The following is a 25,728-nucleotide window of genomic DNA, read 5'->3' as shown; positions in this document are numbered from 1 at the left end:
TAAGGGGATAGTACTTGCTTTTTTTTAATCTAAATTTTCTCTTCTTCTCCATGAAGAGAAGATAAAATTACTGAGTCTCTCAACAAGAGTACCATTTGGACTAGATGATCTTGTAGGTCGTTTCCAACCTTGTGATTCTACGCAGAAAAAAAGCTGGAGAAGCAACTTTGCATTTTTATATATAAAGTTCTAACTCCAAAGGTGGTTGTAAATAATGAAGCTGGGTTCATCAGCTGAGTATAGAGCAAAAGTATGGTGGACAAAAGTATGACTTCTCATATTAGTGGGGGAGAACTGTAAATATCTTCATAAAAAGCATAATCCTTTGCTAACTCTGTCATGGTATGGTCTCTTTCTCAAATAATCCCCTGCCAACAGTGAAATGCACACCTGGTGATCCTAATCCCATGTGTCAAGATCTGTGCTAAAATATGTTAATATAAGTGATTAAGGATTAATAACTTGGCCAACAGGTGCACATTCATGTGGACTCTGTAGTTCAGCCAGGGATTCACTCAGAAATCATCTCTTAATAAAAAGCATTGATGAAAAAGCAGACAGTAGCTTAGCACAGCTGCCAAACCTCTTCCCTTTCTAATTCACATGCATCCAATTGTGAGTTATGGTACAACAGTATCTGCAATCTGATTGGAAAGTTGGGGATATGCACAGAACTTCCGATGAAATGAATGAGCATTATCAGGATAGGATCTTTGATCCAGACTGCAGACAAGTTTGATCCCTATCTTGGATATACCAGCTTGAATTTGATGTACTTCCTTTGATTAATGCCACAGAGAACAGAATCTGCCCTACAGCTGCTGTTTTTCTTCGATATTCAGTAACTATTTGTTGGTAACTTCAAAAGGAACAAAGTAGGTTAAGATCATTTTTTAAGCCCTCTTCATGTATTTGCATGATATAATATAGGAAAAGCTATGTATAGAGAAGAGTTCCTGTGCTGGAAAATATTATGAGCTGTTTATGTGATGTCTAGCTGTTAGCATGCTGTAATGCATAACCATTGTTATACATGTAATTGCTGTAATTGGTCCAGTCATCTGCACATTGATATTCTTGATTAGGCTGAATGTATGGATGATAAACAGTTTCTTTTCCCAAGAAGTAGGCTGGAGCAAGTCTTTGTAAAACAACAGCACTGAACTGGTATGTCAGCTTCCTTCGAATTTTAATAATTTCACCTGTTCTTCCATAATTCCTCAGTGCTCTGGCCATTTTCTGATATGTCATGATCTTGCGGTTTCCCTTTCTTTCTCCCCACAGCTCTGCAAGTTTCTCCTTGTTTTTGGAGACAAACTGGAAGACACCATTGGGCTTATCCACCCATTGGATGCAGTTTGCCATGGCTGGATCATACAGAGACTCGTGGAGGTACTCAAACAGACGAAGTTTTTTTCTACCTATTAAGAAACAAAGTACAAAAGGTCAGAACAGAACTCGTGCCTGTTTTAAAAGGAAAGCAGTTGTCTTATTCCTGGAAAAGATCTTAAAGGAAAAAGCATACATAGGTAAGCCTAGTAACCTGTCAAAAAGTTTCCAAGCAAACATTTTGCAGGAAATCATGTCCTCAGGCAGTGCTGGCAGGAAGTTCTGAAGGTCCAATCTGGATGCTTTTTAATAAATACTTTCTCCTATTAATTAGAACTCAAAGATTTTGAGATGAACCAATTTTGACAGGTTTGTTTCAGGACTGTTTTGAGGAAGCAAGGTAGGCTCTGATATAAGAAGGAGTGAGCAAGAAGGAAAAGCAAGCTAGTTTTGCATTGTAATTTTCACCTAGTCAATAAAGAGCTTTACCTTCTTGCACACTGCATATTTCTAAAAGCATGCAGAAATTTCAATTTGCCTTCTAATGCAGAATAAAGGAAGAAATATTTGTCAGTTAAGAAAATTCTTCTTCCCACAGGTCCAGCTCTCAAACTTAAGTTTACTAGTAAGGCTTATTTAGTTTCACTTAAGTCTTGTAGGTCCCTCTCTTTGAAGCACTCCTAGTTCCTTTCACTGAGCCAAGGGTGACCAAGAAGCTGCCATAAGGAGGAAGAATTGAAGATTATGAGACAAAGAGGAACATTTTGCAGAAAGGAGAGTACATGCAGAAGGACAGCTTCCACTTCAACGAAAGTGGAAACAAGCAGCTGCATCTAAATTTCATAGTCTTGTCTTGCATGGCTATTTTAAACTAAAGGCTGGGGAAAAGTGACAGTTGCTAAGGAACAGTGAGGTCGAGCCAAGACATCTGTTAGGGATGACAGTAACTCTGCTTCTGGTGATAAGGAAATAGGAGAGAAGTGGCCAGACTAGGAAGAAGAAGATCCTGAAAACAGAGGTACTTTCCAAAAAACTGTAAAGTTTCAGGATCTAAATAAAAATTGGCCTGTAGCTGGGAGTACATTTTTTACTATACATACATATAATATTGCCAAAATGAGTAGCTTAAAAGCAAACAGATGAGGAAGACTGCCTGGCCCCAGCAGGCCTGAATCATAGTGGGTGACATCCTTAGATCCCCTCCAACCTGAGTTACCCTATAATCCTATGAACCTAATTAGAATGAATAAAATAAGGGGGACATCTGGATGTTTCTTCTGTTCATCAGAGCCTCTAGCTGCTGCAGACAGAGTCTGAAGAAAAACAACTATGTGAAGTTGTACATACCAGCATCTCAGAGTTCATACTGTCTTTCCTCTTCAGTTGTCATTTCTGTCCAAGCTTTTATTTCTAGACACACACACACGTACTTCTTTCTCCAGCTGATGTCTTGGTTTGAGAGTACATAAGGGTTCATATGAGTGACTGAAAATAGATTTCTGTGCCCCAGCTATTATCCCTGAAGCCCTATACCGTGTGGGCGCACCAATTTGAGCTGGGATTAGTGCATGGATCTTCGTAATGCATAAGTCTGCAGTGGTCACTACCTGTACTCAAACTGTTGCACAGCATCAGTCCAAGCCAGCAGGCTGGTTTATGTAGGTTCTCATGTGGTCACTGGAGAGAAGGAGCTCCTCCAGAAGATGTTTCAGAACATCTGAATTAAGTTTCTGCACTGAATTGGCCTAAAGCAGCTTAATTCTCTCTGAATGTGTCTTTTGAATTTCTCTCTTGATTGTCTCCACCTACCATGCTTTAGTTCATAACAAGGAATGGTCTTGAAATGCATGAACTGGACTTGTTTCAGAAGATTCAAAAATGCTTTCCAGATGCATACTTAAGTCACAGTAAATTTCAGAGCTTGTGGACATCATTGACATAGCTCTAATAACCACTGTGAAACACATGAAACATGGACGTTAGGTCCTCAGTGCTGGTTGTTTCATCTACAGATCTATTCCTGAAGGGCCACACTACTATCTACAGATAGCCTCTCATGCATCAGTAGGGGCTCAAGAGGACTAAAATTTTATAGGTTCAAAGTAAATAGATTGATAATAATGTAAAAGAAACATGAAATAGGAAATAAAGCTTAACAGAGCAGTAACAGCAGTGACTTCAGCTAGAAACATATAAAATTCCCTGGGTACCAACACTGGGTAAAACTTAGAAGAGCAACATTTCTAGATTGGCATGTTTGTGTTTGTGGCAATGAATGTCAAGATTTAGGAGTCCTGAACTTAAAAGAAGAGATTATTCTTCTCATCGTCCCGAGGAACTTGTAGTAGCTGGGCTACTAAGCAACAGAAACCACAGTACCCACCATCAGTGGGAAGGGATGATACCAAAATCTGACAGCATGTGGTTAAAGTTAAGAGAAGGGGATTTCAAAAAGCAAGAAAACTAGGAAGCTGCTCAAAAGGACCCCACAGTCAAAAGTAGGTAAGAAGCTGTGGAAATCTCATCCAGTAGAGTCATAGAAAGGATGCTGAGCCCCATCTGAAAAACAGAATGAATGCAACAACTGAAGTACAGTGATGATCACTGGCACCTGACCTGTACTCTACAAGAGAGATGTCCATTCGAGTAGAGTCAGTCAAAAAGAGCATAAAAACAGCTATCAAATTGTGCTCCTTTTCTTGTCACAAAAGCTAAGAAAAAATTTGAATATTAAACAGAGAAAGTTATAAAATCCAATTCAAACATATTAACATCTGGGGAAAACCTTCAAGAAAGCTGTTACTTGCTGGATCACATGAAATAAATGAGTTATTAAAGTGATTAAATATATTGCTGAACTTCTTTGCATTAGACTTCAACTGAGATGATTTGAAGTGAAAACGCATCCCTTGTTCATTTTTCCATGTAATAAGCAAGAGCAGAGAACGAGAAGTGAGGAGATTTATCTTAAAGTATAAGGTTTTGCAGACAGGAACTGAAAATTTGCAGTTGTTTTCTAGTCATTGTTAAATATTAATGTATTTTTTCCTATCAAAAGTAAAAAAAAAAAAAAAAAAAAAAGCCAACAAAACAAAACAACAAAAATAAACACACAAACAAACAAACTAGAACATAGAATGCATGATTCATCAAGGGAATTTTAAAGTAACACAGTGCACTTATCAAGAGATATTCTTTCCACACACCTTTCCCCGCTTTTGGCTGGACAGCAGCAGCATGCATCACTTGGCTTTCTGGAGTATTCTGCAGTGTATGGTAGACAGAATCATCTGCATAAAAATCTGCTGCACTGTTCTTCAAGAATTAAGACAACGAAGAGTTAGCAACTTAAAGATTAATCACCTGAAGCCTTAAAAATGCAACTTTTCATCCCCTGGCCCCCAGAACATTCTTTCACAGCCACAAAGGCGTGCAGTCTAGTCTATCAGTAAAAAGTTATGCCAGCATGTTGAATGTGAATGATGGCCCACCAGAGAAGAAGTTAAGAGGAAAATCAGAGTGATTTCCTCACTCTGCATCTTTAACCATTCTGCTGGAAGCAGAAGAGGAATTCTGGACATTTTTTTCAGAGCCAATAAAAGACAAGGGCCACCTGGACTGTGTCTCAGGAGAGACTTTGTCACTGCTATGTTAGATTCTCACTAATCTGCTGGCTGAAAATGGGCTTTTGTGAAATTCATTTACCTGAAATTATCTCCTCTGCACCACCTATTTCCCACCACTCCTGCAGGCCACACTTCCAGAATGAAGATGGGCTCTGCAGGCTAAAGTTTGTTTGTTAGTTGTCATTTTACATAATGAACCACAGAATAGCACCAAATAGCTAAACTGATTCCTGAAGAAAGACTAATAAATATGTTTTGCAGATATGCCCCAATGTGATTTCACCTGAATTATACCTGACCAGACCGAGTTTATGATAGAGGTAGCATAATTATTTCTACTAGAAATCACAGTCAGCCAATTTTCAGTTTACATCCGTAGTAATTAGCTCACTTACTATCACAGTTCTCCAGCTATATCCTGGGTCCTCTGTAGAGGGTACTGCAGAATAGCTGGGACTTGCTCGGAGGTGGGGATGATGGTTGATCACAGTCAGGCAATTTTTATAACCTGAGAATTTGGAGCAAAAAAACTGAATAAAAAAAAGAGGGAAGGAGAGAAAAACAGACAAAAAAAAACCCAAAAACAACTGCAGCAAACAACCTAAGATGCTATTCATCTGTCAAAATGTGATTATCCTATTGTTGCCACCTGGGTAATAAACTCCCTATAGCCAGGATGTTTCATGCCAGTGGGTTATCCAACATAACCTGCATACAGGTACCTATAATGGTACCTGCCTCTAGGCTGGTTTTGGTAACCTCCATGACTTAAAGCAATGTTCTTTAAGATAAAATGTCAGTTATTTTATAGTATTGTGAGACAGTTTTCTTATTAGAAAAATGGAGGGCCAAACTGATTATCAAATGTAGGGAATGGGATAATTACAGAAGATTATTTTACATATTTTGAACAGGAAAAGGGAATGCCAGGTGATTCTTCAGCAAGTCATTAGTACAACACAAGTGAGAGTATAGAAGCACGAATGAAGTGAAGGACAGAAACTGGTAAATATGATTCTGGGCAATACTGTTTCAGTTATCTAAAAGCATTACTATTTCAAATCAGCTACAGGAAAAAGGAATTTCTCAGAGCATCTGCAGAGCCTGAAAGAAAACTCAAAAGGGCCCCAGGATGTTTATAAGAGGCACTGGAAGTGGAGCAATGTGTGTGAGCAACAAGACGTAAATGTACACTGAGTTGCAAGTATTTAAATGTCTCTCTGTTGGCCCTGACAACAGATACAGACATTGGGAACATTTATATGTAGTGGATACTTCAGTGTGCAAATTCCCACTGAAGTGGAGGCAAAAGCTTAATAACAACAGCTGAAGATATGAGCCAATTTGTCTTATTTACATTTCAATGTATCACAGATAAACGCGCAAATAAACTTTCTGGCATGAAATACATTCCTCACAAAGGACAGTAAATATGTTCTTCTAGATGTAAAGGATTTGCAATGTAGCTTCTTACTTTCCTTCCATTTCTATTCATGATATAAAAACACCATATACAGATACATTTTAAATTTTATCGCATTTTAATTGCAAATATCTTCCCTGAACTGAAGGAATATGCAGCTTACCTATATTTTAAGTTTTGTAGTGCATAAATTCTTAATCTGGAAGCCAGGAAAATTACTTTTCTGCTAATAACCAAGACTGTGCCCAAAAATATTTAAAATTTGTACCTTAATGTAAAAAAGCAATTATGGAAACAAAATTCATATGTTGAATTCTTTGTCTTCTTTTAGTCTTTGCATTGGAATTCATTCCTATATGAGTTTATTTACACCATAACGTAAGGGCATTTTTCAATTGAAACATTAAAACTGGAATATGCCTGTTGCACTTTGGTCTTACATGTTTTGTTTCGAGCTCAATACACCTCAAATAGTACAGGATGGAAGGGGAAGAGGGGCTGTCCAGTAACTTCCCTGTGATATGGCTTGGAAGATGCAAACCACCCTGGGCAGGGTCAGGTACAAAAACCCTCCAACCCTTCTCCATTTTCATCATAGAACGGCCTGGGTTGGAAGGAACCTCAACGATCATCTAGTTCCAAACTCAATGCCACAGGCATTGTACTCCTCAGCTGTCCATTAATCCACCTCTAGAAGTTACTGTCCCAGCCATATATTTTAAGATATTCTTTTCTGTAAGAATATAAAGCTGTAAGTAAAAATAAAAAAAAATAAAAATGTCCCCCCTTTACCTTGTGAGTACTGCATTTCTCTGTCGGAGTGCTGCTGCAGTACTTCTAGTGCATCTTCAAAAGCCTGACCCAGTATGTCTTGATCAGAAAAACTCTGCAAGAACATATTTCTGTCAAAAGTCAGAAAAGACCAGGTGTTCTTCAATATCATCAGTAGGAAGATCCCGAATAAATACAGCAATTACATAGAATGTTCAGGTATCATACCATCCTCCTGGAACGTATTTTGCAGAAAATTAAGTATTACCAGAATCTCTACTATTATGAGAAAGTTCTCACTCCCATGAGAAGCCTCTTTGAGGTCAGTGGGAAAACTCTCACGGGTAACATTACTCACTCTGGCAAATGTTTCAAGGTTCATTTCCTTCATTTGCAGCAGAAGTTTACTTAAAGGGTGTTACCATTATTGCAGTGAGTTATAGCATTTAGTGCAGAGGTATATATCACTTGTTTACCATGATTTATGAAGCCAATATTATCATTCAGTATCATCGACACGGCAAAAAATATTACTTGCAAATCTGGAATTGCTTATGCAGAGAGAGTGTTATATTATACCACTCTAGGAAACAAGGCAATTTTGAAATAGATTTTCAGCAAAATTTATTGTCATTTTAGAACATTTTAGAATGCTAGAACTTCAACTAAAAGCTAAGAAAAGTCCTCCCAAAATCTGTTGGCCTGGGAGTTTTCTGTAGCATATTTGAAGTTCTAGGTAATGAAAGAATAAAGGCATTGTAGACTTACCATTATTTAGATATCAAAACTTGAATCCTATTTAAAAAAAAAAAAACAAACAAAAAAACAGTGAACTTGTATATTTCAAAATAAACAATATCTCAGCATAAACAAATGAAATGAAATGCATATTATTTCTAGTGATGAAACAAAGTCAAACTACTTAGGATTTAGGATGAGAAAGTGGTAATCTGTTTTAATGCAGTTAAATACATGTAAATTTTTTTTTTTTACAATTCATACTATCTTTCATTACTGGTGTTTCCAATTTAATTTCTACTTAGCATTTAGATTACCATCGATATCATCATAAACATATTTTTAGAGACTACTTGATGTGAAAAGAAGTTACTGCTGACATTCAGTCTTAGCTCAACTACAACTTTCTCACTAAAAATAGTGACTAGAATTAAAAGATAACATTTAAGTCCTTTTCTTCTTCAGTTATAGTTAAAAAAAGCTTGTTTTTTTCCATCATGTAAATTAAATTAGCATCTGACTGTATATGAATATACAAAAACTTCCAGAGTAGGTTTGAGTTCCAGAAACAAATGTCATTGTTTAATGAACAGTGAAAATAGGCATTTTTCAGGTATCTTAATATAGAGTATTCTTTTACATACAACATTACTCAGAAACTATTCCTTATTACCTCTTGACATTTGTTACAGATTGTAATAATTGAAGTTTCTTGTAACTTACAGCTTTTTTTAATCCTGTTCTCATTTCCATTTACATTTCAAAATGGTAAAAACTAACAATAAAAAAATATATTTTTTTTATTTTACTCTTTAAAGCTTTGATTATAGCCTATTGAAAAAAAAATGGACATTTTGGTAGTGATTTCAGCAGACAACAAAATTGGTCTGTATGATGTTTTAAAATGCAAGGGATAGGAAAGATGCTTAAGTGTAAGAGAGAAGTGTTTTCAGCTAAGACTCACAATGGATGTTCTAACCTGATAATTATGCCTCAGTCAGAATATACATATCTTAAAGTACACCATTAAATACTGTCAACATTCATAAAAAGCTTTTTAAGATCTTGGTGACTATGCATGTCAGAAAGATCTCAGTATGTGGAATGAAATCCTGGTGGTTCAGTCAATTGACCTTGCCAGAGCCAATGGGATTTCTCTCTTTAATTTCAGCACAGCAATTATTTCAACAAACTAATTTCACTATAAAGCCAGAACAGACCACATTAATTCTTTACTTGCAATGGTTGCCAGATTCTTGGAGCTGTAGAAATTAAAGACGTGAATCTCATGGGTAAAGACCCTAGTTATCATAATTTTAATTGTTTCACTTTCTTTAAAATGCATTTGTCTAACTCAAACTTCAAAGTGACAAGTGGTAACCTTGACAGAATGTCTGCAGTTGATGCTTTTCAATGTCTGAAAGGGTACTGAAAATTATCACTATCAGCAACATACTGTTGAAAGGTCATACCAATTACAAAACTGAATTCAGTTTAAAAAAAGAAAAAGAAAAAGTTACAGCAAAAATAAATTTTAAAAAATAAATAAATCTTAACACTTACCTAGAATTTCAGCTCTACACACAACACAAGAATCTCTGTTTTCATAAATAAATGAAAGACTGAGTTCCCATAGCAATGGGCTGGCAAAGGGGCTGCATTAAATAGCTGGTTTTGGGGAAGTGTTTTGGGAAGGGAATTTTTCTAAGAGTAAAGGTGTAGTACAGTACTAGCATGGCCTTCATTAAGCAGAAAAGAAGGGTGATTTAAACAAATAAAACAAAACTAAACGTTATAACTACTTAACAAAACTATGAAGATTTTAGGAATTGGAAGAGATTCCTTTTGGCTGTGAGACATCCTAACAGATCTGCCATTGGTAAGTTATAGGGCAAAATCCTACACCCCTAATCTATCCCAAACAGACTGCAGTGGACCTTCTGGTTTCAGATGAACCTCCTGTTTACCTCAGTGTAAGAAGAAGACAAAACCTGACCCCAAAATATGAGTTTTGGGAAATATCAAAAGTCTGCTTCACAGCTCAGGTTTATTGCCCAAGCCCAGCTCTAAGGCATTTAGTAAAGATCCCATCAAGCTGTAGTTGCTGATTTGATGCACCCTTCCTGAGCAGCTCAACTCATGATATTGTGTCCTCTGGGATGAGGACTCTCTATGTTTTTCAGTAGAAAACTTCTTGCCACTGACATAATCCTGTGCCATAACTGTGCAACCAAGTTTTTCAGAGGCACGCTTCACAAAGTATTGTTAACATATACTGTGACATTTCTGTAAAATAGTAATTACCTCTTACAACATTTATTTATATTCTCTCAGTCAAGAATTGTCTTAAGAGCCATAGCCTGCACTTGTCTATGAATGCTGAGTGGAAGTAACTTGAAGTCAATGTTAATATCAGCTATCATTGTCTTGTTTCAGATGCAAGTTGCCTTTTCAAAATTTACACCACAAGCTTTCAAAATTTCTTTTTAATGGAGTATATTAATACATGTATGTGTTTTTTTCAAAATACAAGTTCCACTTCATAGTACTTTTCTGCTATGACATGGGTTTATAAGGAAAAATGAATCAACAACAGCACTGTCAATTCAGTGACTCAGCACTGGATTTCAGTGCAAAATTCTATTACACAATTAATTCCCTCTGCATAAACTGCTAAATTTATTCTGTAATGTGGAGAAACATTGATGTCTTGGTATGGCTCTTTTCTGCAATATAACTGTATCAGATTTAAAATTATGAATGAGCTTCAAGATCTCTTGTGGGTATCATCCTGATAATTGAGGCATTAATAGGCAGTCTGACCTACCTACCCGCACATCTCTATCTGAAGTTGGGAATTTCACGCTCATTCTGACTACAAGGCTACTGGGTGGGGCCAACGCAAATATGATCAAAGTTGAGAAATTAAAGCCATTGCATTGCTCAATCAAAATGTTTCATTTAAGTAAGAGGCTACAGTGTAAGGAAGGTCATCAAAAGGTTTCTTTTCAGAAGAAATGGGAAAGTTCCGTACGTAGAACACCATATCACACGTAAACATGAGCAGTCATTGTCTCATAGGGTAAATCAAACTCCTTCTGTATAGTCAAGCTAGGCAATGTGTTGGCCTCTACCAAGAAATGCTGTCACAGAAGAAAGCCTGTTTTGATTTTTGCACTGGATGGGACGATAGAATTCAGATAAAAGCCTAAAAAGATAACGTACTATTGAAATGTTGTCTCGTACAATTGATGTGCCTGACAGCAAAACTTCAATATCAGTAAGAAATCACAGCATCAAACTTTTTTCCTTCATCCGTGTTTTAAAAATAAACTTCCAATGACAGAGTGATTGTTGAAGTTTCACAACATTCTGTCATTCTTGCTTGGCACTAAAAGTCAGTTCATAATATTGGAACAGGACAAGCATTTTCACCTTTCTGAATAAAAAGAAGAACTCAATAATGCATTACAGCACTTGTCGGTGGGCCGTAGAAAGCATGAAGACTCTTGCATGAGGCATTGTTTAAAAGTAGAATAAAAAACAGTCAAAACCCCCCTATAGAAGCACAAAACTTGAAATTATAAACTTTCTTACTAGGGATTTACAGCTTTCGCAGATGTTTTTGAATGTCAGATAGTTTGTAACTGCCCAGGTAAAACAGACAGACTATTTGCAATAGAAGAAGACCCTCTGTTTTTAGAAATGATTCTGTAATGGGGAGTCACTTGCCCCCCATGTAATAGATGAACTACCAGTTCAGCAATCTTCAGAAGTTAGTTATAAAATGTGGCAGCTACAGAGAGCTCCCATCCTTGCATACTTGTTCTGGCCTTTGGCAGATCTCTTTGCAAATCCTATTCCAGCCATGCAGCTCTTGGAATGAGCAATGATCTTCGTCATGAATTCCCATGGCTGTCAGTTCACAGTACTAAAAAACCACGGATGCTGTCCCCTTTTAGAGGGAATGTGCCTGTGCTCCCATCCTTAACTTAACCATGTTGACCAGCAAATTTTCAAATCCTGACAGTACGCTTGTTCTGGTCTGCTTCATTCAAGGTCTGAAAGAAGTTGGAAAGCTTCTTTTAGCAAGGATACAGTTTTTTCTTTGCAGAGAAGAAACAGGAATCGACAGAGATCTCTTCTTTTGCAGTGATAATCCAGGCACAAGTATTTCACAGTGAATTGGTATGGAATATAATTTCAAATTAGTGGCTTCAGAAAGTGCTTAAAGTTCCGAGTCCCAAAATACAATGAAACTCCCCCTTAAAAACAAAACAAAACTAACAAAATCCAACAACATTGAATACTAAGCTATCAAAAAATAAAAATAAGCATGCTAACTACTGGCCTAAGTAAACACTGCTTACTGTGATTTTGATCAGATAATTAGTGTAGAATTACAGACAGAAAAAACCTAAATGCTAACATTAAAATGGAAAACATAATTATGGCATTATGTCACACAAGAAAATGAGATAATTAAACTATATCTGAAGGCTACATTTGTGCTGGGGGATTTTGGTCTATGCATTTTGACAAACAAAATGATCTATTCAAATACCAGAAGATGAGAATATATTTGTTTTACAAATTTTGCAACAAACGGCAATGAAAATCTATGCAATGCAAAAAACATACTGTTTTATTGCTATTGTCAGATCTACAGTATGAGTTCCTTAGCTGGTGGAAATTGGTACAGAGCAACCAAAGCCAAAGGATCACTGATGATTTGTATTAACAGAGACTCTGGCTTGAAGCTGACACTGATCTAATTTTCAGTTCAGTAAGGTGGAACTCGCTGTGCCAGCACTGATGCTTCACATTCTTCCTGATTTCCTGATCTGAACTGCTTCTTCAGCTACCTTGTAAAACATCACATTTGGGTAGACTGACATAGTGACATTTTTGTATTTTAATCCTCTTTAAAAACAAAAACAAAAAAAACAAAAAAAAACCTTTGTCCAATCATTCTCTCCAATTATGACTTACGTATGCAGTATTTTCTCTTCTTAAGAAAGAAGATATAGAAAACGTTTTAAAAATTGAATTTTAAACCTGAAATGACAGATCGTCTCAATCAGACTAATTTCCCTACCTTTGAATATGAAACCTTCGCCTATTACATTGAGATTCCAAATCACGTTCTTAATATTGATTTATAATAATTTGCTTGAAAGTTTCTTGAAATATTGCTTTAATCCTTTCTGAGTTAATACTTTCCTGGACTTTATAGGGCTAAAGTAAAGATGTATTTCTATTTCTTAAGAAGATATTCTACTTTCAGACTACCTTAGAAATAACTATCATTATCTTAATGTAAATGACAGAAATTGAGCCAATGATGTGTTTAAATCTTAATTCTGATTTGGGAATTCACCATTCAGTCTTAAAAGACATATTTACTTGGAAAATTTCACATGTGTAACATAGTTGGTTTAGATAGATTGAATAATTACAGGGGAACAAAAAACAACCCAGGCATTTGGAGAAACCATTGCAGAGGTTACATCTGAAAATTTAATTACCTCTTTTAGGGCCTTAGAAGAGAAGTTTATTGTGGAGGCTGCATAAGTGGACAGATCAGCTCTTCTGTGGAAAACCCACGTCTAAACCCTCCAGTTAACAACTAGACCCAAGATATTGGTCCAGTTGGCCGTGTCAGCAGGCCTTCTCAGGAAGTTTCTTCTTTGGCTCTGCACAACCTAAGGAAGTGAGTTTCTGCTGGGAAGTCCCATGAAGACAGAAGACCAAAAACCACAACAGAAGCACAAGGAACTAATAACAAATGCAATGAAAAAAAAAATACATTTAAAGAAGATTCTGAAGTGGTATATGAAAAAATGACATTGATTAATCTACAGTTATGAGTATTGCTGGAATAGGTAGAACACCTACAAGCCAATAATCCTGCTGGGGAAAACCATCAAAGAAATTAAACATTCAATTCAAGATTAAAAATATCAGAAAATTTTTCAAAAATAGCTACGGATAATAGACTGTCATCAAGAGATGAACTTGATAAAGGGTAAGAATGAAAAAGCATATAGAAAGAATAACACAGTCTTTTAATAACCTTAACTTTAATAATTCTTAATGGTGAAGCTGGGGAAACCAAAAGAAAACAACATTTTTTATCTATTTGTGGAAGAATCATGCCTTCAGATTCAAGGGGTATTTAGATCATTCAGGATTAATTCAATACCCTATTTTGACTCCATTCTCCCCAAATCATTGAGGTGAGATTTTCTAGGCAAAAGAGACTTTTGGACTCCAAAGAATGGAAGAACATCTTTGTGTCTATTTTTGAAAACCTGAAAAAACCGGAGTACAAAAAACTGCTGTAGCATCATCCATATTGCAACTTAAAAACTTGACCTTGAAGCTACTGCTACATTAATAAAAGCAGATGTTATGTATGTCTAGGTGCCTAGACTCCAGACTGCAGGAAGTACATTATTCTCCCTAAGTTCTCTCTGAAGCTTTTGGAAACACTTTCTTGTAACTCCAACTAGAATCATCAGGCACAGTACCACACAGGAAATAAAAGAACTTCATCTAGCTAGTAAGAAACATTAGAGAAAACATGTCTGAAATCCTATCCCCTTCCTTCCTTCTAAAATCCTTGTAGGGGGTACAGCAGTGGTATGTTAAATGATTGAAGAAATGCCATAGGCTGTGGTGATGTGAATTCAGTTCCTTCCTCAGCCTCAGGAGTCCAAACTCACATTCTCCACCATTGAGGAGACTTACATGATAAATCTAGGCTACAGCACTTCTTCACCTTCAAGCTGGGACAGCTAAGTTTGTGTCTCTGCAAGCCATCAAAAGGACTGTTTCCAAAACTCTAACTTCTACAGTTGGAGCAAAATCTACTTAAGGCTATTAAATGTAGAAGTATCAACAAATTTCTTTAGCCACAAGATGTCTCATATATGGACCTTTACAGCATTTTTGTGTTATGTTCAGATATCTAATCATCTACAGGCTTCAGAAAGCAAGTAATGAGGTGCTGATGAAATTAAATGCTTACAGAGATAGACAACTTCAAAACAGCACTTTTAAATTCAGCTGGGGTACAATACACAATTATTTCACAATGATAAATGCTTCCAGGTAGAGCCTGGAGACAGATCTGAGTTGGTGATGACTTCAGAACAGGAAAAATTCGCAGAAGATACATATGCCTTCTATGAAAATGCATAATAGCACGTAATAAAATTGTTTCTGGTTGCAGTGCAAGAATTTGGAATTGGTGGGTTTCATTTTCTAGTTCAAAAATCAGAGTATGTAGGAAATCCAAAATGTGTTCCACAAACTGTGAGATGGAGAAGGCAGCTAGTATGAGCAAGGCTTAAGAAGAGAGAAAAATCTGCCCTGCATCAGACCAAAAGTCCACCTGACTGGTGTCCTGTCTCTGACTGTTTCTCTTACTGGATGCCTATAGATGAGCGTAAGGGGAAAACCAAGGGGACCTAGTTTCTAGCAAGCTGCTGCACATAATCTTCCTTGTGGCTGATGTATTTGGTTCCATGAAGTTCTTATTCTCATTTGGAAATACCAGGATAATCACTATAGCTGTTATGCGTGCCTCAAAGCACGTTGACCAGCACCAAATTTTTGGATACAACAATGTTAGCTATCTCAAAACAGTATTTATAATCAAAGAAGGATAGAGACTTAAAGAAAAAATGAACCAGTAAGGATAATAGGACCTTAGAAAGTCCACAGCAGAATAATAAAAAAGAAATAAACATTTTGATATCTTTCTCATACGTATTAGCACCATGCTCCATGACGGGTGCCACAAAATTTTGGATCTGTGCAAGCATGTAACCACCAAAGGCCTAGCAGCTAAAGCTTCTGACAAACTGTCCATTTTCAGGGACAGATTTAAGTTCTGACAGGGAGATGAACATCTGTTTCCTACACGGGGCTGAGAAGGAAAAAACAGAGTATTAGAAACTTGATAAAAGATCATCTGAAAGGAAGGAATCATAGGATCACTGAACTGTAAAGCCACCAAGGTTGGAAAAGACCTCCAATATCATCCAGTCCAACTGTCCACCCACCACCAATATTTCCCCATTAAACCACATCCCTTAGTATCACATCCAGACATTTCTTGAACACCTCCCAGGACGGTGGCTCAACCAGCTCCCTGGGCAGCCCAATACAGTGCCTGACCACTCTTTTGGAGAATTTGTTGTTTCTAATATACAGTCCTGGTGCAACTTGAGTCCATTCCCTGTCATCTTATCACTAATGAAAAGCTGTATGGTTGGGGGGAAGATAGAAGTAAATACTTATGAGAGGTAACCTATTGATAGAGCTCAGTTACAGACATGAAAATGCATCAAAAGCTCTGAATCAAAGTAGTTTAAATCCAAGAACTATTTAAGACCATTATGAGCATTATAATTTTAACAATGAAAAAAGGCCAGTACATTCGGTCTTTACTGAAGGAATAGAATGAGGTCAGATTTCAGCCTTAGTTCTAGATAAGAGAAATACATTTTAAGGAACTGCAGGGTGGTAAAGGAAATTCTTTAAAAATAGAATTCCTCCTGCTACTACGCTCTGAAGATGACTTAAAATAAAAGCCAGTCCAAATGGGGTTTTAAGCTTTGATGATACTAACAGCTATGTGGGCATAAAGTGCTATCGGTAGCAAACAAGTGCTTCCTATATTACCAAGGAAGCATTGAAGAAGCACTTAGGCTTTGGGGATTTTTAGATTCTGGTATTACAGAAATCCTGTACCTTAATGGTAGGGTGGGAGGCATGCTGGTAATGTTGTTTCTCATCCCAGAATCTTTCTCTGGACTGGAATTTTATGAAACGGTGGTTTATGGTTGTAGATTTCAAATTAAACTGTATTTTTGTCATGGTTTCCTCTTGGCCACATTCTTTTCAATTTCTTTTGGGGTAAAATAAATCGCAAAATCTGACAAGTTACTTGTCTAAGAAGAGTTGGTTTTTTTGTTAGTTCGTTTGTTTTTTCTACATTCCATCATGAAAATGGTTACATAAGAGAAATATAAGGGGAAGAGATCAGTTAAAATAAAATTTAGGAACAGCTTGTTGTCCACATTGCCATTCTCTCTTTTTTCAATTGCTGTAGAAGCCCACAGAATCAAACAGACATTTTAAAATCCAGTTTCCTTAGAAGAGACCTATAATAAAAGGCTGAATAACTGTTTAATTATCACTAAATTCAACAAAGAGTCTTGGCAGGCATACCACACCTCAGCCTCATGTAGCTGCTGTGAGTGTCTTCTATGCAATTCCTCTAGCCCACACCTACAACATGATCTCAGCTAGCCCAGCTCACTCAGGAGTGAGGATGCATTTGATAAAGGTAAGTACAAAAGAAACATCGAAAAGCATGAAGCAGATTGAGAAATGGAATCATGGCTTTATGAATAGGGCTTCTGGTTGCCTTCTGTGATATTGCTTTTAAGCTGTTGGCAGGCTCGCTAACTTAATTCACTCATGTACAAGAACCTAAAATAAAGACAGGTTTAGTTTAAAGTGGCTTCCTTTAAGCTGATTTCAGAAATGTATAGAGCTATAGACACGGTTCTAGAAAACATTCAGATGTGGCCTTAAATTCATGCCTAATAGGAAGCACATTTTAACTTAATACTAAGCATGTACTTAATATATCCAAACAAGTTGAGACCCTGATTACCAGACAGTAAGAGATACCACTGCATAGAAATACAGTGCCTTTTGCATTTTATTACCTGCCCAAAAAGATGCACACACCTTGCAGTAATAAACGTAAATAAGATTCTAGAGGGAGAAGCTTGCAAAGTATATTTTTAACATGATGCAGCAAGGGAAATGAGAAACATTGAGTGCCACATCACTCTTCAGATCAAACAGTATTTTTGACCTGTGTCTACCTAACTTTCATCATTTCAAGTCAAGCTCTTAATATCATCTGCATGCTGGAGTCTTGAAAAACTTTTAGATTCAAGGAATGTAGAGCCTACTCAATTAAATTAAGCACAACAGAAAGATTATGTATTACATATGCACAGCCTGAGAGATTAAGTTTTACTCCAACCCATGCCAGGAAGCTACAGCGCAGGTCATGACTTCTAATTCTTGCCTGTTTTCAATTTGATTTCGAATAAATGTTGAAAAAGACAAAAAGTTGAAATCACAACAGAAATAATTAGCTAAATGTTATGTTTGCATGCCACTGTGCACCTCATGTTGATCACTTTCAGCTAAAATCCAAGGCAAGCAGAACTGCTTTGTCCTTAATGACATCCTTTTGAGGACTGTTCAATTACAGAAACAGAAAATCTCACAAGCGTGTTTTATGCTGAGGACACACCTGTCTTCTTTTCCACAAATTTAGATAAAACTGCAAGCTGAATTTTGATAAAGCTGCAAGCCCCTGGCACTCTTCACTTCACTCATACTCAGTAAATGTTTACTCGTCAGCACGTGAAGACAGAGGAGATGTGCTTTGCTCCTTCTCACCTTCTTTCTAAGCAGTGGACTGTACGCACCTAAGAAAAATTTAAAGAGGAGATTTTGGGCTTATTTTTTGGGGGACTATGTGAAGACAGTACAACTGAGGGTGAGAAGTCTTCGTTTGAGCAGGGCAAGAAGACCATAAGGCAAAGACAGGGGTAATAGAAGACTGGTCTGTAAAAGACAAGAAAAGGAGGTTAAGGTTAAGGAATAGAAGGGAAGCATCAATGCCCTTTTCCAATTTCCAAACTCTCAAAATTTAAGCAGGACTCAGCAGAAGCATTCCAGGGATAGAAAAAGCCAAAATCGAAAACATAACCTCCCTGCCCTCTTCCCTGGTTGTGTGAACATTTGCCCTTGAAGGACTCTGCTTTTTCTGTGCATGGAATTAATTTTGCTCTAATGGTGACTAGTAAATGAGACTGTCATGTGCAGAAACCCTGCTGCATCTGTTGCAGAAGTTACAAATTAATCTAGTGAATAAGGAAGAGAGGATGCTCTCAAAGTTAAAGCAGCTGAAGGCTACTCTGGAGAAGTGGGTTCTGACCCTGTCTTCACCACAGAGTTCCCAAATGATGCTAGGCAAGTCCCTTTGAACAAACTTTCACAGGTGGTCACTTACTGTGTGTTCCTCATTTTCTGGATGTCTGACATGAGACCCCAGTACAGATTTGCAGAAATGCTGAGTAGCATCAGCTGCAACCATGGTCATGGAGAACAGGCTGAGCCCATAGTGCCCACAAATGCTGAACTCTCTAAAACACGAGCTCTTGGGTATCTTTTATCAAATATACAACAGGAATGGGTGTTCTCTAAATTAATCTCTTTGTGACTTCATCTCACAAGTGTGAAGAAAGAACAATAAAATTATCTTCATATCTTGAACATCTTTGGAATATAAATGTCCTAATGCTTTTACAGTATTTTTATGTTGCAATGAGACTTGTGCAGCAAAGACTGTGTAGCAGGAAGGGCTGGTGATGATAGCAGTGATGATGGGCACAGGCTGCCCAGGGAGGTGGGAGAGTCAACATCCCTAGAGATGTTGAAGAACCGTGTGGATGTAGCACTGAGGGATGTGGTCAGTGGACATGATGGGGGTGGGCTGGTGTTGGACTAGATAATTTGGTGGTCTTTTCCAACCTTAATGATTTTATAACTCTGTAACACACATATATATAGAGAAGGCAAATTAAAGCTGAACCGGTCAAGTTGATTTTGCCATAATGTCACTAACTTCTGAATACTAATATTGAAAGGATACTAAGATTTGTAATCTTAGTATCTTATCAAAGTAGTTTCAAAAAAATTGTGTTTTTATTAGTGTTTTACTTTAGAGTATACATAAAACGAACAAACAAAATAAACGAAAATAAACAAAGGATGGGCTCTCAAGGGGGTTTCTTGTTTCTTAACAATTATGTAAAATTTTAACAGCAATAATGATTTTCTTCCAAAAATGTTTTTCAAGACTTTTGACTCAGATATTCACGTAAAACAATACTAACAAAGATGTAACTAGTCAGATATTCTTTCCCCTCAATTCCTAGATCCTCAGTATGCATCTCTATCTTAAAAATGACCGAACTAATACAACTCAGATGGATTACAGGCACAAAGCACATATAACACACTTCAGAATGTTGTGAGAACGGAAATCTCTGGCAGTGTTTAGAGGTTGGAAATGACAGTGATATCTTCCCAGTTCTTTGTTTGGGAAAGTGAGCACTCTGAGCATGTAAATAAATTTCCAAGCAGTACCATCCTCAGCAGTATCACATGAGGAATTAGAGTTACTAAGTGGCTGCTGTCTTTATACAGACTCCAGCTAGTTATATGAGATGCGGTTAGAGCTTGAGATTTGCCTGTAGCAAAGAAGTCACAGCTTTGACATGTCTGCTTTCTTACTTCACAGTTTTGTTCATTTTCTATCTGTCCATGGTCTTCTCACACAAACATGGCATGAAGATCTTGATACTATCTTTGCACTACATGTGCAAAAACAATGTATCTACATTCCGATGAAGAAAGAGAAAAATCAGGTCTTTTTCAAAAGCAAAAAAAGAAAAATTAAACACAGCACTCTTTTCCTGTGCATGCCATTTCTAAGGAATTAGATTCTCTTTTTCAGTCCTATTTGCCTATAGTTAGGTATTAAGCAGCAGTGGTAATAAATACCACAAACTGCTTTTTAAAAAAGGTCTTCCTTTGCTATTTCGGGGTACAAAGATTGATGAAAAAATCTTTCTTTGTGAAAATTACATTGATCAGTAATAGCTTTGGAAGTGAAATGAAGCAAAATTAAGGTTAAATAAGCAGAAAATGTCCCCAACTTTGGTTTAAATAATCTCCACTTGAAATCTCTATGAGAATGCAACAGAAAATGTAGATCTACTTTTAGGAGACAAACATGACTCAGCATAAGTTTTGTTATAAATAAGTTCCTCATTTTTAATAGAACTTGAAACTCGCTCACATAGTAGCACCATTCTTAGCAAACAAAAGTGGTAATTCCACATCCTACATTCCAGAGGACATACCTGCTTTATTTTAAAGCCAATTTGAAGAAGTAAATGCAATCATTACACAAAAAAAGTACATGGAATGTATTTTTAGACAGGAATTATAAGGCATTACGTATGTAGATAGATCAATAAATAGTTTAACACAGACAGAGTTGTGTGGCAGGAGGTAGAACAAGGCCATCATCAATTCAGCAGAGAGCATGCTTTGTTCTATGTCAATGTAGAAAATTACTTGAAATTTCACTTCTATTTACACCAGTAATAAGCTGTGTTATAGAGAATATTGCCTTTGATCCCAGTGGAAGTACTTTGCTGCACTGTCTTTTTTCTGATTAATAGCTATGAATAAATTCTGACTTCAGAGCTGCAGTCCTAGTTAAACTATACATACTTAAGTATTCTGTGTAATTTAAGTTTCCCTTTACCAGGCATATTTTTGTTAGGGTTCTAGGTAGCTGCTTAAGACAACATGAATATACTAGTTTTATACCTTAGTACACTACTGCAAGAAGTTTTGGAAAACACAGAATGCTTTTTGCTTTATGAGATTCTTTGTCCCTTGTGTTCACCTTCTGTCACTGTGAGGAGCTGCTTCTGATCTCTGAATGATTTCCCCAAGACATTCCAGGTGATGTATGGCATACTACTTGAGGAACTATGAATTTAGCTGATGAGCACACAGACAAGTAAATGAACTCACGGAGGTAAAGGACGCAAGAAAACATCAGAAAACTTCTCACTGTAGCAAGGAAGCTTCAGTTGAAAGTAAGGCTTAGTAACTGGAAAATAAAGCCACGTATTTCTCATTTCTTACAAAGCTAATTTTGGCTTATTGTGTTTATTGTTGTTGCTGTTGTTGTTTTCTTTTTCTCTTTTTAGATTTGCTTGTGATGCTTCACATCTGTAGGTGACTGCTGACTTGAAAAGCTTTTGGGCAGAATCCAGAATCCATTAGCCTCTCCTATAGTTATGATGATTCTGCTTTTTCCTGGCTACCGATCTTACAGTTGTTGGAAAGCTTTCAGAGGCTCATGGAACCTGGTGATTATGCTGTGGACTTGTCTGAACTGAATACCTAAAAAATGAGTTGTAGGTGATCATGAGGGAATAGACTTGCTGTTCTAAGTGGTCTCTTCTGGTCTGTGTTCCAAACCAACTTGATCAACATGTAGCATGTTTATTATCTTATAAATACCAATAATCTAAACCCAAAACAACAAACTTCTGTGGTCTTTTGCTTGTTTTTGGTGTTTCTTTAGTTGTGGATTTTTTTTTTTTTTTGAGCTAATATGTTCAGACTTTTAATTTGTGAGTACAATGTGTTGCCGTAAGCATATCTCTTCATAAGTCCTTGTCAGTGGAATTTCATATTTTGTCTAACACATGTTGAAACACCATACAACCAGGCCAACTTCTGCACTGCTTTTGACTGCAGTGCAAAATGAAAGTCAATAATTGCTCTGGTTCATGACAAATTTATTTGTTTTTTATCACAGGAAACTGAAAGGTTATTGAGCTTTTAAAGGAACAGTTTGAACTGCTGGAATGCATTCATTTTAAGCAAATTTCTATGATAGAGAGATAAGTGGTTTGGTGGCAATGCATATGTTAAAGAAAACAGAATTGGCATTCACAAGCTGTCAGCAGGGAGGCCACTCTAATGAGAAAACAGAAGAGGAATTAATGAATATGTAGACAAATTAGGATTTTTCTAGGATTGTTCGGTCTGGAAAAGAGTAGGCTCAGAAGAAACCTTATTGTTCTCTATAATGACCAGAAAGGAGTTTGTGGAGAGGAGGGGCTAGCCTCTTCTCTGATGTAACTGTGATAAGGCAAGAGCAAATGTTAAGTTGTGCCAGGGGAGATTCAGGTTGCATATTAGGAAATATTCTCAGAAAGAGTGGTGATGCATTGGAACAGGCTGCTCAGGGAGGTGGTAGAGTCACCAACCCTCAAGCTGTTTAAGGAAAGGGTAGATGCAGTACTTATGGACGTGGTTTAGCGGGCAATATGGGTGGTATGTGGACAGTTGGTCTAGATCATCTTAAAGCTCTTTTCCAACCTTAGTGATTCTAATGTAGAGAGAAATGAACCCAAAGCTGTTCTGAGACAAGAAGACACTTCTATGCTTTGGCCATCTTTCTCTGCATCTGTTTCCACAAACTTCTAGGTTTGGTTGGTTTCCATGTTTTTTCCCCCTACCTTTCACAAGATTCACCTCAAACTTTTATTCTAAATGAAAGAAACATGAGCACAAAAACTCAGCTGCAATCAATGTATTTGTGTTCCCTCCCTCCATGATCATGACTTTTAAAGGAGAGCCTCTGTGGGCTGGGATGTTTTCACAAATGTAAAAAGGAGTTTGGACAAAGCCACGCAGAGCCACTTGCTTGGGACAATCTGTATAGCTGTATTTATATTATCATTCACACGGGCTGCTGTACGAAAAATTCTACTGCTCAAGATGTTGCACAATAATTTCTCGTTTGAGGATCCCTATAGCATTAAAGGAGTTATTGACCTTGTTAAGAAGTCCTGGAAGAGAGATGTGCTTCAGAGACTTGGTTCAAGCATACACAGCATCTATGAATGGGCTGACAGGGTTCTACATTTCTCTTCCAGCAAGAGAGCATAGAATCATAGAATGGTTTGTGTTGGAGAGGACTTTTAAGATCGTCTAGTTCCAGCCCTCATTCTATAAGCAGAGACACCTCCTACTAGATGAGCCTCTTGAAAGAGTGGATTAGGGAAACAGGCACCAGAGGCCTCAAAAGTAATGGAGAGGTTCCTGCACATATCAACTCAAAGATGGAGAAGGGGACAAGGCATGTGAACAGCGGCTGAGGGCCCTGTGGTTGCTCAGTGCAGAGCAGAGGAGCTGAGGGGAGGCCTCATGGTGGCTGCAGCTCCTCCCAGGGAGCGGAGGGTAGCGCTGAGCTCTGCTCTGTGTGACAGCAACAGGGCCTGAGGGAACGGCATGGAGCTGTCAGTGGAGGGCAGCTGGGGTTGGGGACAGGGTCTGCAGCAGAAGGCGGTGGGCATGGAACAGAACGCCCAGGGCTGTGGGCACGGCCCTGAGTGCCAGAGTTCAAGGTGAGTTTGGAAAATGAACTCAAACATAGGGTCTGATTTTTGAGTGGCCTTGTCTGGAACCAGGAGTTGGATTCTGTGATCCTGATGGGTCCCTTCCAAGGCTAGTCTATGATTCTATGATTCTATGAACTCTAGTAAGTCTGGGATCATACATAGAAAAGAGCTCATGCCAGTCTTTAGAAGAAAACGTAGAAGAAACACATGATCTGCAGAGAAAAGTAGAGTCTAGAACAGAGTTTCTGAAGTGGTTTCTGTATGGTGGAGGAAACCGGTGAAGAAGGTAATGGGTCTGTGTGAAAACAACATGTTTTTGAGCCTCTGGCTAGAATAAACATTTATAACTGCACCAAGTAACTAAAGCTTACACAGAATAAAACCAGAGCTGTGCCAATGACATGCAGTGGTATCACTAACTACACTGGGAATTTTCAACCCGAACTGCTTTTCTTCTCAGAAGCAAGGCCACTTGTGAAGTACTTAGGCAACAATGTAAACTATTAGAAAAATAAATACAAAAATAGGCTAACCAGTTCTTCTAAAATAGGTAGTTCTGTTAAAAAACAACAACAAAACAAACAAAACCAACCAACAAAAAAAAGCCCCACGTCCTATATCTTGTCCAGTCAATACAGTTACTTGCTGAAAATAAGCTCAGTCCTGAGGCAGCTGTAGAAAACGTGGATTCAGCCTGCTTTCTGAATGCAAAGGATGCACGATTTCTGGGACAGCCAACAGCCCCACAGCCTGGTATCAACGACGTACTGCAGCAGAACTGAGCAGCTCCTCTTTGGAGCTGTGGGTATGTGTATCATCTGTTGGTTGGGTGATTTGTAGGTCAGTGTGCCACTGGGAAATTCCTGGGATTGTAATTGCAAGCTTGTTATACAGAGATGTTTTCAATTAATCCTTACTTCAGAAATACAAGTCATAAGCGAAGACACTAGCGTAATATACAGAAATAATGTAAAACAAATACAAGCCAACATAAATGAACTATTTGAACTCAACATTATTGAAGGTTTAATCAAGTGTTAAAATAACCATGCTGTCAGACCATCACAGGAAGGATTAGCCCTCCAAATGTGTGCTTGAATGTAGGTTGAGAAGCGCTCAAAAATACTGTCAAGCAAACATACCGCACTTCCAAACTGCTAAGCTCCTGATGGTCAACAGTTCTGATGTACCAATCAGAAGGCAACATTTCAACAAAGAACATCCTAGCTCACAACTAAGTCCAAAATCTATGTAGTTCTGTTCATTCTCCTTACCTGCATATGCACAAATTCCACAGAAATGCAGGGAAGGCTCAGCACTTCAGACAACAAAGCTACAAGCTTCACCATGCTAGCTAGGGGAACAGCTAAATCAGATGAGGTGGGAAGTGAGTTGCAACAAGTACTATTGCAACTAGGGATCTTTTAAAAATGTGTGCTCTAATTCAGTGGACAATCCCTGAATTACTACATTTAGAAGACAAATACATGATATTACCATTCAAAACATACAATTTTCCATTAACTCTTACTAAAATCAAAGATGTTGTTCTAATGATTGGACCTCAAATATTTCTATTGTACAGTTTTCATAGCACGATACATCATATATTATCAGAGGTGGCTCACCAAAACTGTTACATATGAAGTCCAACAACTACTAAAAATCCCTTTGCAAGTCCAGCAGCTGTTCCGAACCCATAGGGAATGCTTAAAAGGAGATTATTCCAGAGCCA

General features: G+C 37.5%; 1 protein-coding gene across 1 annotated transcript; it reads right to left on the bottom strand.

Annotated features, from left to right (window-relative positions):
* Positions 1-993: 993 nt before the first annotated feature.
* On the bottom strand, positions 994-7,276 carry SPIC (Spi-C transcription factor; the record flags this gene model as incomplete). The annotated part of the gene is made up of 4 exons (XM_079543677.1): positions 994-1,417; positions 4,532-4,644; positions 5,351-5,463; positions 7,171-7,276. 4 exons carry the CDS (start codon positions 7,274-7,276, stop codon positions 994-996), a joined length of 756 nt encoding a protein of 251 aa, XP_079399803.1.
* Positions 7,277-25,728: the final 18,452 nt, after the last annotated feature.

This window comes from Tetrao urogallus, assembly GCF_951394365.1.
Source record: "Tetrao urogallus genome assembly, chromosome: 1".
In the NCBI taxonomy this organism is placed as follows: domain Eukaryota; kingdom Metazoa; phylum Chordata; class Aves; order Galliformes; family Phasianidae; genus Tetrao; species Tetrao urogallus.
The sequence above is the reverse complement of the archived record's forward strand: the minus strand, read 5'-3'. Positions and strand labels throughout refer to the sequence as shown.